Raw genomic sequence first — 14,094 nt, 5'->3', positions numbered from 1 at the left:
TCCCTGTGGCCATGTGCATATTCAGTGAGGCTGTCAGAGGTACCCTGGTGACAATTAGCCACACTGGTGGCCTCGAGCCCACAGCAGCCTGGAACAAGCTCTGACCCCTACCCTTCCTGATGGCATCAGGCACGCACACCTGGTCCACACACCCAGGGCCCATTTCCCCGACTTTATTCAGCGGCACGTTCACAACGGGGATGGGGCGGACACAAGGTGGGGCCTGACCTGTCCTGGAGCCCTGGGGGCACCACACACCATGCACTACAGATAGGAGGGGGCACAGGAGGGCTTGGTGGCCCCAGCAGAAGCCTGTGTACCAGGGAGGAGGCGGTGAGTACCTGGGTCGCCCTAGCCCAGGCCCATAATGTGGGGGGCTGATACTGGGCTGAGGTGGAGGGGTGGGGGTGGGGGCCACAAAGTATCTGCTCAGGAGGGACCAGGTGGCCAAGCCCTTACCTAGGGCGCAAGCCCACAGGGCAGGCGGGGACACTGGACGCAGCGCTGCACTACTCTCCCTTTCCCCTCTGGTGAGGGGGAGGAGGTTCTGGGCTGGGCCAAGCAGCTACCCTGTACTGCCCCATCCTGTCCTCGGCCCATCAGAACGGCTTTGATGTCTGCTTGAAGATGAAGCCTCGATATGCAAGTGTCTTCATGATGTTGGCGATGTTCTTGCAGTCATCTAAAAAGAGGAAGGGAAGACATTCAGAGGGGCCCCAGATGCTCCCCTTCCACGCCCACAGGTGTTCTCAAATGGGTGGGGGTGGGAAGCAGGGTCAGATGCAGGAGCCGGACTCTAAACCAGGGGCCTGTGCCCTTGTGGCAGCACCTCCAGCTTTAGGGTGGGCTGGGTGATGCTGGCCCGGCGGGAAGCCTGGTCTTAGTGCTTCTCGGTCCCATAATTCATGCTGGAAATTGGCCGGCGTGTCCCGCCCCTGCCCCAGCAGTGATGTATGGGCGCCGTCGCAGTAAGAAAAAGGCAGAGTAAATGTGTAATTTCTCCCTTGACGGCCCCCGGCCGCTGGGCGATCCTTCTTGTTGCCGCCGCGTGGGGACGGCCTGTCCGCCACACTCCGTCTTCCCGCCACCCGCCTTGATGTCTCCATTTCATTACTGTGCGACCATTCATCACACCCACGGCCAGGGTGACTTTGCCAGCACTTGTGTGTGTGTGGGAGATGTGGCCCGGGCCATCATCACTGGTGACAAGGCACAAGCCTTGGCACTTCTGGGCCAGGGCCCTGGATGACACCTGCCCCAAGTCCCAGGCTCATGGGCTCAAACGGCAGCCGGACTGGACACCTGCTCCCGTGTAGCCCCAGGCCAGTGGAGAGGGTCCGGCTTTGGTTCCCTGGTGCCCTGGCCAGCAGCCTCTGACCCGATACACCCGAGCCCACATGCCGGTCAGGCTCCAGCCCTGCCGGCTGCATCCCAGGTTAAATGTGTCGTGTCTGCCAGCCTCTTGTGGCAGTTCTGCCAGCATTGTTCCCCGTGTCACGGGCCAGGGTGAGATCTGTCCCCACCAGCAGCACGCTGAACTGCCCAGAACTTGGCCTACTACATACATACACTACTATACCTGGCACAGAAATGGCCCAAGTGCCTGGGTGTTCTCCCACTGTGCGGAGCAGCTGCCAGCTCCCTGTCCCTCCACCAGCCTCTCCTCCCACCGCAGCTGCTTCTCGGCCATAACCAGGGCCTCAGCCGCCACCAACCCTCCTGGGATCGATGGCTCAGACAGCAGAAGTATTGTACATCAATGTCATAGTCAGAAATGTGAGGGGTGGTAAGGTCAAGGCAGGGTCAGGAGGCCTCCACAGCTGTCAAGGACCAACCCCTTTCACTGAGCCACGGAGTCCCCCACCTGTCCCTTCCAGGACCTCAGACTAGGGAAGGGGATCCACCAAAGCCAGAAAAGTCATGAGAGTGGAGTGAGGTTCTGGTCAGCCAGCCACCAGCTCTGCAGCCCCTGCACAGGCTGGATGCGTCGCACCAGGCCTGTTCCGCAGAGTTCAACATGAATGTGTTGACGGTGGGCGTGGGCGTGGAGAGGCGACCCAGGACTGAGACACAGGGACACCTTGTTCTTCCAGGGACTCTGGAAGTCACAAGGGTTGGTCTGAGGCAGAACAGAGGGAAGACAGATGGGTAGGTGGTGGCGGCCATGGCAACTCCAGATGTGACCCGTCCCTGTGGTTTATGGGCCGGACACGCGCCCCGCTCATCTGAGGCCCTGTCATTTGTCTCCCTTAGCGTATATGCCCGTGCTGTTGGGGGGGGGGGTGGAGGGAGGGGGCTGTGACAGGAGGTGGGCAGTTGGCTGGGAGTGGGGCAGGAGGGGCAGGGCGGGAGTGGGACAGGAAGAACCCTGGGAGGGGGTATGGTTCAGGAGAGGGCCCAGGGCTGTGAAAGGACGGTTTCTTCCGAAAGAAGGCTGGTCTTATCAGGCACCTCCCGTCCTGTCTCCTGCACTTGGGGACCATGGCCGCTCTGCATATTAAGAATAAGTCCCCTCGTTATCTGCAATTACCCAGCAGCCACACACCTCATTTCTTCCAGCAGAAAAGAAAATTAGTTTTCTATTGACTTCATCTGGCTCCTCCCTCATTGCTGGACAAATCACTCAATCTGCCTCCCCCCCCCTCAAGAGAAAGTGCCCAGCCCCTTCTTCCCTCAGGTCACCAGCCATCCAGAGGGCAAGCACTGACCTCCCACCTGTGCCTCACCCGGAGCTGGGAGAAGATTCACGTGCCTGTCTCCATCCTTGACCTCTCCCAGCTCGACACACTGGATGGAGTGTGGGCTACCTGGGCAGCACACCGGCCCTGCCTATGGCTCTCCCCTGAGCTCCAGACCACAGGTCCAAATGCTGTAACGGCACTTTCTAGATATTGACACGAACTCCAAACACCTGTAATCACCTGCTTGTCTTCCCCAGACCTCTTTACTGCCCTGTGCCCCCATCTCAGTGAAAGACCCTCAAATAACCAAATGAGAAACCTGAGTCAGGCCTGACACCTCACCTTCTCCTTTGCTCCCCAAATCTACTCAAGCGTGAACTACAAATTTTATTTTATTTTCTGTCTAATCATCTAATACCCATCATTCAGGCAGGCCCCTGCCCCCCCCCCCCACCAAACCAGCCCATCATTTCTCACTTTTACAGTAACTTGTCCTCTTTTCCTCTCTAATCCATTCTCGTTACTTTAGTAATCTTTCTTACACAAATCTGATTACACCATCCTTTCCTCTTTAAAGCCCTAACCTGTCTTCCACTTCCTGTTTTCTGACAATGACAAGGCAGGCTCTGGAGTGAGACCTGTTTGGAGTCTTTGCCCCACTTCGCTGCATGCCCTGCAGTGAGCCGTTTCTCCGAACTTCAGGTTCTCCCACTAGGGGGCGACAGTGGACGCTGCCTCAGTCTGACAAGGGTTGAACAGGTGATGCACCCACAGGTCTTGGTGCTTCGTGTTTGGAATGTCTCTTCTCTTCGAAGGGAAAGCAAGACTAACTTTCCAGATGACCCAATGGTGAGGAAGCATACACTGTACAATCTATGGCACAGATGACTTAGGGGCTGTCGAACTCAAATGACAGTCGACCTCATTCAAGTTCGCCAGCCCTTCACTCCGCCAACGCTGACTGACTGCTGGTCCTGTGCACTGGGGATTGTGGAGTCTACATTGCTGCCACTGCTCCACTACAATGAAGAAAGAGACCCAGACTGGGAGAGACCTCGCTTCAGTTCACCCAGCACATCCGTGGCACAGCAGCACATGCCAGTGCAGGCTCTCTCCAGCCCTTGAAGCCTCTGTTAAGAGTCAGTGCAACCCATTCATGACTAGTTTAATCAATGGCATAGAAAGAAAACGAGAAAACTGGGCAGAAGCAGGGTGGAAACAGATCTGGGTCTTTCAACAGGCATGCAGAGAGCAGCAGGGTGAGCCTCTCAGAGTCCTCTGCTCTGAAGCCCTGGGGCCACCAGGACCAGTAGCCCCATCTTGTGGCACCTCTCACTGAGCTAATGAGGTGAGCTTGAGACTGGTACGTGGTGGTGGGGGGCCAGTGGAGGCAGGCCACAGCCTTGTGCTCACATTGAAGGTCTCCAAGAATGTCTTCCTCACTCCAAATCCTAGAAGTCTAAGCTGTTTTATTTTCCTGCAGGGTCATCAACTTGTGAAAAAAAAAATGATCCTCTTCTCATGGGCATTAATATTCTTAATGTTGGAACTATTTTTATATTGCCAAGACCATAATGGGAGGGGTGCAGTGGTATAAATCCCTGAGAGGTGAGTGGAGCTAGTGCCTAATGAAGGCTCAGCTTGTTGGCTGGGCCCAAGGGGGATCCTGTATCTGCTCAGCAAAGGAGCTGCTAGTGGAAGGTGGCTCAGGTCACTGAGGACACCCCGTGAGAGCTCATAGAGGGCAATCGCCTGAGGCTGACATGCTCCAGTTAGCTGCACCTGTCTAGGAATTGAGCAGTAAAGGACAGGGACAGGGAACAGGGCCTGGACCAGGGCCACCCCCAGGAGGGATGGGGCCCAAGGAATGTCTTGGAGGGTCATTTGTGTGCTCACCCGGTCAGCCCACACTGACACCTGTGTGCTGCTGGGTGTAGGTGGGCCACAGTGGGCCCAGGGCTGCACAAGTTCTGCAGCTCCCTGCCCTCCGAGAGCGCAGACAGACCTGTAGGTGGTGCAGTGGGAACAGTGCTGTGAGAAAAGGAGGCACAGAAAGGTCTCTCCTGCAGTGTGAGGATCAGGAAGGGGTTCCCAGGAGGACAGGACGAAGTTAAGCAGAGGTTCGAGGGCATGTGGGAGGGGCTAGCAAGCAAGCTGGAGAGGAAGTAAGGGAAGCGTCCCTGCGTGGTGAACAGCACAGGCACATTCCAGAGGGGAAGGTGGAGTGTCCAAAAACAACTAAGTTTGGCAGGTGGTGAAGGGGCATGATGAAGAGGAGGCAGGGGAGTGAGGGGCAAGAGATGAAGCTAGTGAGGTCAGCAGTGACCGGCCAGAATCCTTTACCCCAGAAAGCCCTGAATACTGACCTAAGGAGTTTAGGATTTTATTATTCTGGGAATGACAGGGAGACACGTGTTTAAGGAGGAGTGTAACTGGACTGATCTGTGTTTCAGAATTACCGTTAGATTAGTCCTCAAGGCAGAGACACCAACGAGCCGATGGTACAATGGTCCAGGCCAGAAGTGCTGGCCCAGAGCTTGGCCGCTGGTGGAGGAAACCTATCAGTGACATGGAGAAGTGGATGCAGGCGGGAAGGTTTTTAGGAAATACAGCAAGCAAACCTTCATGAGGTGATTGGAAGGGCTGGAGGAGGGAGCAGTCTAGGACCGTAGTGCCACTCACTGAGAGAAAGCAAACCAAGAGAGAGCACAGGTTTGAGGCGGTGACGAACTTAGCTCCGGATGTGGCAAGTCTTGAGGTTCCTTCAGGACATCGAACTTACCAGACATTTCCTTTATGGCTTCTAGGCTTTGCATCTTGCTCTAAAAGGTCTTACCCACCCTAGTTTTATTACAAAACTATCGTATATTTTCTTCTAACACTTTGTTTTTGTACTTTCAAACTGGAATTTACTCTGTATACGGTGAGAAACAGAGGCTCTGTTTTCTCACTAGAGGACAGCTGGCTGTCCTCTCCACACTGACTGGACTATCTGCACTTTCCCCGCCCCTTGAAACGACGCCTCCATCACACACACAATTCCCACACACGGGCCTATGGAGCCAGGAAGGAGAATGAACGAGAAGCAACCAACATGGCGGGGGAACATCAGGGGCCGCAGGGAGACAGGCTGAGGCCTCCTGCCTGGAAGCTCAGCCCGGTAATACAACTTGTTAGTGACCCCGGGAGCTGGCGGAACAGGGCGAACCCGTGGAGCAGGGACCAGCACAGGGGGGGTGGGGAGAAAAGTGTCAGGAGCAGGAGCCATGGCAGGAATGAGAGAGCAAGGGCCCTGGTGTGCAGACACTCCGGGAGCTGGTTTCTTCCCACATCTCGGCCATCTGCCTGGATATCTGGGCCGAAGGGCCAGTGGGTCACGCCCAGCCCTCAGGACACAGGCGTGTCCAGCTTCACAGGGGGCATATGCATACTAAAAAGCTAGTGTGGTCTTATCTAAAATTCTGATGTAACTGGTGTCCTATATTTTTATTTGCTGAATTGGCCACTCTATGCTGGGAGGATGGCCAGGGGGTGGGGAGTGGGTGATGGGGTCAAGGCAGTAAATTTAGGATTGAACCACCAGAGGGACCCTGTATATCCTTACATTCTGGGTTCGAATCCAGACTCCACCGGTTAATAACTGAACTTGAGCAAATTACTGTACTTTGTTTAACCTTTCTGGTTTCAATTCCTTCTTCTCTAAAATGGGAATAAAAATGGTAATTACAGCAATTATTCCCCTCAAAGGGTTGTTAAAAAGATGAAATGAGTTTTTGTTTGTGAAGTGCTTAAGACAGTGTCTAGGTTAGTTATTATTGTTGTTGTTATTCTAATAACACCCGATAAAAATACAGTTACTCTAACGGTAACACTCTGAGGATGTCTTACTTCTTGTCCCGACATGGCCCACAGGCCTTGGGACCCAGACAGCGCAGCGCGCAGCCTGCCTTACGCCCCGCCTTACGCCCCCTCCATCTCTCCACAGACGCGGCTCCCACAGCTCCCTCCCCTCCCCCCAGGCGGGGTCCTTAGAGCCTCAACTCCAAAGTGACCCCTTCTTCAGTGCCCCCCCACCCCCCACCCCACCGAGGTGCCCGGAGGTGCCACAGGGCTGATGGTGAAGGATGACGGCAGTTCCACAATAAGGGGGAAAGGCAATTTCATCTTGATTAGCAGGCTATTTCTCTCTCCATAATAAGCGCGCTCCAAATAATTAGCGTGTTTTACGTAATAATGAAATTACAGAAATGCAGTCCACTTATTCAAACAACTCACCATTACCATATTTTTAAATATTAGACTTAATTAGAGTTTATCACTTCAGAGAAGTATGCGGACCGAAGATGTTTTTAAAAAAATCCTCATAAAGTGTTTATTAAGCGCTGGTAAAGCTGGGATAATGATGTGTTTGGAAATTAAGGCAATCAAACACTTACCGCCGCTCCTGGAGGCCGGGCATGGAAATGAGGCCATTACACGCCCATTACCCGCCAGCTCACAGCCACTTGGGGGGTGGGGAGAGGATGCGCCTGGCCGAGAGGGCAGGGAGCCTGGAGACGTCCGTGCCAGCCAACATCCCACCACAGCTGGACCGGTGAGCACAGCATCAAACCTCTCATCACTTCCATCACATCCGCCACCGGGGGCCTGACTCAGACGTGGCCAGGCAAGTGACTAGGCTGGTCCCAAAAGCCAAAGATGACACCTAAGCCCAACACCTGACCCTGACCCAGACTCACAGGCCTGCCGGGTTGTTAACTCCATTCAAGTCCCAGGGCAAAGTGGGGACCGAAGCCAGGATGGTCAGTGAGAGGAGGTGAAGGCTGAGGAAGCTAGAGCCCCAGAGAAGGTGACCCCACCCCACTTTGGGCCACACAGGAGGGGGCAGCTAGAGTGGTGGGGAAGGGGCTGGGAGGAAGCTGGGGACCTGAGTCGGGGGCCTGAGATGCTGAGGAGCCAGGGGCCAGGCTTGGGACACACCTGGGGCTGCAGACCTGGAGCGGGGAGAGGAGGCAAGAGGGCGGCAGGAGGAGGGCTGGTGGCTCCAGGCCCCATTTATCCCAGTGAATAACTAATTCCAGAATTTATAGTGCTGGGTTTTTGTTCTGTGGCCATTTATATCTGCAAGGGGAGGAAATGAAGAGGCAGCGCGGACGCCACATCTTTCTGTGTTATTGCTTGTCTGCCATTTGCAAATCATTATTAATTGTGGGCCCTGGTGGCGGGCCGGGTGGGGGCCGGGCTGGGTACATCCACATAGCTCTTCATCAAGGACCCCAGCCGCTGCCCCAGAGAGCCAATTACCCCGCCCTGATTGGGATCAGATAAAGAGGGAATTTTTACAAATTAGGGAATAAATAGAATTTCCACACAGGGCGCGGGCAGGACCTGAGAGGCTGTAATGAAAAACCATCCGTCACCATCAGCGGCCTAGGCACGCAGCCCCGGCACTCCCTCCCCTTACGGGCCGCCCTCGTGCTCAGGGGCCTCGGTGCACAGGTCTGAGGGGGCCCCCAACCCCTCAGTGGCCTAGAAGCAGGGAGAGCCCTCCAGTGGGGTGCATGCACCCTTTGGGCCAGAGAGGCCTAGGCCCCAGCTTGGACACTGTCCTCGGGGTCGCCTCTCCCTGTCCCCGTCTGCCTCTCCCTCAGAGTCTTGACCAGGAGGAGACTGGCAGTCCTGAGAAAGGCCAGAGTTGGGGACCACAGGGCAAAGGTGACGTCCATGCCCCTGCAGCTATGGCAGCCCCAGGGCAGAGCCCCAGCCCTGCGGACCACTCACTCTGGGCTCCCATTAGCGCTCCTCCCCTTGGATCATTAAATATGTATATCTTATTACACGCCTTGTTAGAGTATCGAGCTCTATTGACTGATGATAAATCCTGAGCCTCGTCCTGGCCATAAATTTATCTGGAGATGATGAAGACTCAATAATCTAGTCAGGCAGATAATATCATCGGGCCTTAAAAAAGATCATTACATTATATGTCAGAATTAAAAGTGAAATACGCCGCAGTAACAGGGCGGCTGCTCTGGCCATTACAATGGGTGTCCGCCTCCCCCCACTTATTCCCAGCCAAGGCCCCACCCAGGCAGAGCGGCCAAGAAGCCTCACCCCCTCCTGGCTCTGGGATGCCACAGCCTGAAGTACCAGAGCAGAAGCTAAGGCCGAGTGAAGGGGACCTGGCCAGGGTGAGGGGAAGAGGTGGCAACTGAGAACAGCTGAGCACACCAGGTGGCCACCTGTGCTCCGACTAAGCTCCCGCTTTAACCTGCCCCTAAGAAGTCTCCTGTGGGACGTCTCCTCGGGGTCCTTGAGTGGCTCTAACAGGAAGGTGACGGGGCCTCACCCCCTTCCTCGATGTCCCAACTAACCAGGGCAGATGCTTTCCAAAATGAGGACACCTGGATACAGAGGGGGCGGGCTCCTCACCTGTGCTGCCCCAGGCACAGAGCCTGGTGCCAGCAGGCCACCTGGGGAACGTCTCGTGAGCATGTGTCATCAGTCCAGACTGTGGCCACCTCCCGCCTGAGACCTGCCTGTGACAGCCTCTACGCCTTGTCCTTTGAGGAACATGCTACCAACTTCTTGGTTCTTGGACCTCAGCACTCATGACCTTGTCCGTTTCATCTTATTTCATCATTTCCAGTCATATCCTCAACCTTTTTCATAATCTCTCCTGCTCTTCCTTTGAAATATTAAATTTGAATATTCCCAGTTTCTGACGATAACACACTTTCCCTTCACCTCACTTGTAACCATGTATACCTGGCCTCTCCCTGCGCAGCACCCCTCCTGCCTTCACCTGGTGCCCTGTCCACTTTTCATTACTTACCCAACAGCCCTTCCCCTTCTGCCAAGCTGGCAGGGTCCACTCCTCCCTCACACACGTGACCAGGGTGCATGCTTCATGGTCTGAGCCATTTGTGGTGCCCCTAATCCCCTTGCCAGGCACTGACTTAGGGGTGACCATGTGTTCTGGTTACTGAGACAGGAGGGCAAGTTTGCTGAAAGATCTTCATGGGAAACTTCTTCACCCTGAAGAAAAGCAGCACAAGGGGGAGACACCCCTTTATATTCTGCTGCTCATCTTCATGTTTACACATGTCTGGGACTGCAGAAGCCACCTTCCACCCTGCAGGGAGTTAGCCTACTGAGAACACACTGAAGATCAAAAGATAAAAAAAAAAGGAAGAAATCTGGGTCCTTGATGATGTTGCTGAGATGCTGAATTAACCAACCTGAGGGTCACTTCACCCACGGACTTTTATGAGGTAATAAACCCTCTTATTATTTAAGATATTTTAAACTGAGTTTCTCTTTCTGGTAGCAGGAAGCACACTAGCTGATACAGAATTTAAAGGCAGAAAAGAGAAGGACATACCCTGTAATGTGATGTCCTGAGGAGGACCTGACACTTCCGGCCAGGACAGTGGTAGCCCTTACTGCGCTCTCTCTCTCTCATATGACCGAATTGTTTCCCGCTGTATCTCAGGTTATAGGCCCTGTTACTAAAATGACAAAAGGAGTCAAGTGTAGATGGGAACCCATGTGAAAATAGAGAGGGAAGAAAACACAACGTCACTCACAGAGTCTGTAGCTTGGGGCAGGAGAGTGGGGAAAAGCCCCACAGCTCCACAAAGTCATCGGAGACTTGGGCTGCTTCCCTCCACCCTGCCCTTCTCAGCATGTTGTTTCTCATTTCCAAATTATCTCATGGTTCAAAATGGCTGCTGGAGCTCCAACCATCACATCCACATTTTAGGAAAGAGGAAGAAGGAAAAGCGAGAGTAATGTATTGTCTAGCTGAGTGGATTCCTTTTAAGTACTGTTCCTGTAGATCCCACACAACACTTCCTTTTTATCTTACTGGACACAACTCAGAAACATGATCATACCCAACTGTAGGAGAGGCGGAAAAAACCAGTCTTTTAACGGGGCACACACTGCTACACCGTACTGCACAGGAGCTCTATTTAGTGAGGAAGAAGGACAATGGATATCGGGTATGCACCAAGTAATCTCTGTCCTAGCAACACAACTGACCCACCTCACTTTGGAACCCGGATTCCATGCTTGCCAGTATTCTCAGCTCTCCTGCTCCTTCTTCCTTCCCCTCACCCTTGCCTGGGGAAACCCAAAGTCTGCCTTCCCTATGTCTGCATCTGGGCTGAGTGTGATTAAAGAAAACCATAACCATACAGATTCATGCCACTCATAAAATCACACTCATTGGCCTCAACTGGGTGTGTAAAACTGCCAATCTGGTCAGTGTGCACGCTCTCTTCCCATTTCTCCCTAGTGGCAATTTCAAATTTTATTTACCTGCCACTATCTCCAATGCCCACGTCCCACATCACCCCTGCCCCTCTCCCACGCGCTCTCCTCCTAGCTCACAGGAAGTACGGACGCCCCTCCATTGTCTGTGCCCGTTCTCCCCTTTCCTCCTGTCCCACGGCAGCACCGTCCTGATATCACTTCTAAAGCCCATCCCTCTGCTCTGCCTGGGTCGGGAGTCCAGCCCCACGGCCTCTGCAGGGGCCTGCCACCATGAGTGACCCCAACTGTTTCTTCCCCACTGGTTCCTTCACATCAGCATGTAATACATTAAACTTCCCCTGTCTTTAAAACAACTTCCCTTCAACCCCCTTTCCCGTGTGGCTAGTATTCAACTTCTCCCATTCACCGCCAAACTTCAGAGCTGTTAACACTCAGGGGCCCATTCACTCATCTCCCACCCTGCAACCTGACCCCCACCGCTGCTTTACCAAGCTGCTTCCTCTGTGATCACTGAGACCTCAAGGGGTGAAGTCCCGCAGAAGCTCCTCAGGTTTAGATGGACCCGACCCAGTTGACTGACACCCTGAAATGTTCTTCTCTTGGCTTCAGGGACACCACCTTCTCTCCAGCCAAAGGTCCTGCAGCTCCTTTGTGCACGCCTCTATTTCTGACGGGCCCTAAGACATGGGTGCCACTCGGCGCTGCCACTGGCTCTCTTCCCGGGCCACCTAGTCTATCACTGAGGTTTCGGTTAACACAGACCTTCTGATTTCTTCTAAACCTGCATTCTGACCACTCCCACCCCAGTCCAGGCACCTCCACTGTTCACCCAGGTAACAGCCGTGCCCCTGCCAGTCTCTTCCACATTGGCTGTCAAAACCACAAACCTTGTAATTTCACTCCCTGTCTTAAAACCCTTCAATGTTCCAGGAAGGACATTAGTGGAAGTACTGGTGAAATTTAATCAGGTCTTTAGTTAAGAGCAGCATTCATGTGAATTTCCTAGTGCTGATAATTGCACTGTGATAATAATATAAGATGTTAACACTAAAGAAGAAGGCTAGGTAGCAGATACACAGAAACTTTTCTGCTGGTGTAGAACTAGTTCAAAGTAAAAAGTTCTGAGTTATAATGAAAACAACAAACCACCACCATCACCACCTCCATCAGCATCTCACTGCTCTCAGGACGGGGTCCAGACTCCTTTAGAGAGCCCCAGGGTTCTGCCAGGTTCCCCTCTGGGCCCTGTCTGTCCCCTTCCCCTGCTGGATGAACCAGGGGGAGGGGTTCAGGCTCTCTTGCCTCTCAGCTTTTTCATACCCTCTTCCTGCTGCCTGGAACTTCTTCCCCCTCTCAGCTGGCGCTAGCTCCCCCGCAGCTCCCCTGCATTCCGCACGACCTGGGCTTGCTGTCACTCCCTGGGGGCCTTGACTGCACTCCCACACTTGTGTTAAGAATCCCTTCTCTGCTTTCCCCATTCTGACCGCCTGGGTCATGCCCTGCTAGACTACAAACCCCTCGAGGCACTAATGCTAGAGGCTCCCAGTCTACATGTATGAAGAGGAAGAATGGAAGGATGAAGGAAAAAAGAGGGAACTGTGGTGTGACAAGATCATAGGTGAAGCTGCCAGAAGCCTAGACATTCCCTGAAAGTCAGACGTGGTCCCATCTGACTACAGTGCCCTGGGGCTCTAGGCCCTTCCCCACCTCCACACCTTCCTGGCATCTAAGTTTCTCTAAAACCTGTTGTGCCAGGAGGCTGGCTGGGGCCTGGGTTCTCAGCAGCCTGCCTGTCCTGCAAACCAAGGCACTGGGGGCTGCACTGGTGATGCTGGGGCTCCCCAGTCCTCGCCAGCGATGCTCCAGAGAAGCGTCTGGCTATGCCTTCACTCGGAGGGGCGCTGCCCTCCCTAAGCCCAGTCTCACCTGGTAAATATTTCATCCTCAAGCTGCTCAGCTAATCCCTATTAATTTCAATACCACCGCCTTGCCTGGCTCAGTTCCCAATGCATTATTTATCCCCTTTGTTTGTTTGTCGCTAACAGGTGGGCCCCAGTGGAGGCGCTGACTAGGGACAAGCCCACTCCATCACAGTGTGGCTGTGAATTAATCATGAGGACTAATGGGAACCACCTCGGCTCCAGGCACTTCCCTACCTGCCTCCCCTGCCCTGGCACACAGGGGTGGGCTGGGGCCATCTCCACTCGATTTCACTCTGTGCAAAACAATATGTTTTATTTACTATCTGTCTACACGAGTCAGATACTATGGTATGCTTTGGGGATATAAGCTGAACAAAACAGATGTGAGTTCATGCCCTCAGGGAACTTACAATCTATGGGGGAGAGAGGCATTAAACAACTCATCTCTTAATTAGGACCGTGATGGTGTGTGAACGGAGTGTGGGGTGCAATGGAGTGCACAGGGGGAAGGGGAAGACTTCCCTGGGGAAGCAAATTTGAGCTGTGCTCTGAAGGGTCAGTGGGCATTAATTAGGCCAAGCGGTGGGAATGGAGGCTCCCAAGGGAAAAATGAATGTGGGAAACCTTAAGGTGAGAGAAGGCCTGGCAGGTTCCAAGAGATGAGGGTGGGCATTGTGCTGGAGGACAGGGAACGTGAGAGTGGCTTGAGAAGGGGACTGCCTCTGTACCGACAAGGCCCAGTCTGGGGACGCTCTTCTCCCTCAACAACCAGCATCTGTTGCAGTGGACTACCGTGGAGTCGCTCAAACACCCCAATACAAACAGCATGCTCAAGGCTGCCGACTGAGCAACCTTTAATCTTCCCTCTGTGCTCAGGGCTCCCAGGAGATGTTCAAGACCACTGACCCTCCACTGCACAGAGAGAGAACTCTGAGGAGCATTTGGCCTGGGGGCTGGGGAGGGGCCTCTCAGCACTCCGAGGTGAGGTGGGAATCTGGCCTATGGCCCCAGAGCGCACACCAGGCACAGGGTTGAGAACGCTGGCAACCTCAGCCACAAGTGCTCACACCACGTCCTAGGAAGGGACTTCCCTCAAGTCTGAAAACCCAGTGTGGACCGGTACCCAGAAGACCTCAGCAAGCACACACCTTCTGAATGAATGGTGGAACAAAAGTGAGTGCCCAGCATAAATCTTTCCCCCAGACACTCCT

General features: G+C 53.9%; 1 protein-coding gene across 10 annotated transcripts in view; it reads right to left on the bottom strand.

The window, feature by feature from the left end:
- Nucleotides 1-143: 143 nt before the first annotated feature.
- Nucleotides 144-14,094, bottom strand: part of ERI3 (ERI1 exoribonuclease family member 3) — a 123,007-nt gene continuing 109,056 nt past the window's right edge. For all 10 annotated transcript variants that reach the window (XM_053660364.1, XM_053660360.1, XM_053660361.1 and 7 more), the window contains one exon: nucleotides 144-682. In XM_053660364.1, the coding sequence (XP_053516339.1) occupies nucleotides 600-682 (83 nt within the window). In that variant the 3' untranslated portion in view covers nucleotides 144-599. The remainder of the gene's footprint in view (nucleotides 683-14,094) is intronic.

Source organism: Artibeus jamaicensis, unplaced genomic scaffold (assembly GCF_021234435.1).
Source record: "Artibeus jamaicensis isolate MK-2021 breed Jamaican fruit bat unplaced genomic scaffold, CSHL_Jam_final scaffold_847, whole genome shotgun sequence".
Classification (NCBI taxonomy): domain Eukaryota; kingdom Metazoa; phylum Chordata; class Mammalia; order Chiroptera; family Phyllostomidae; genus Artibeus; species Artibeus jamaicensis.
Note: the sequence above shows the minus strand (reverse complement) of the source record. Positions and strands in the feature narration are given on the sequence as shown.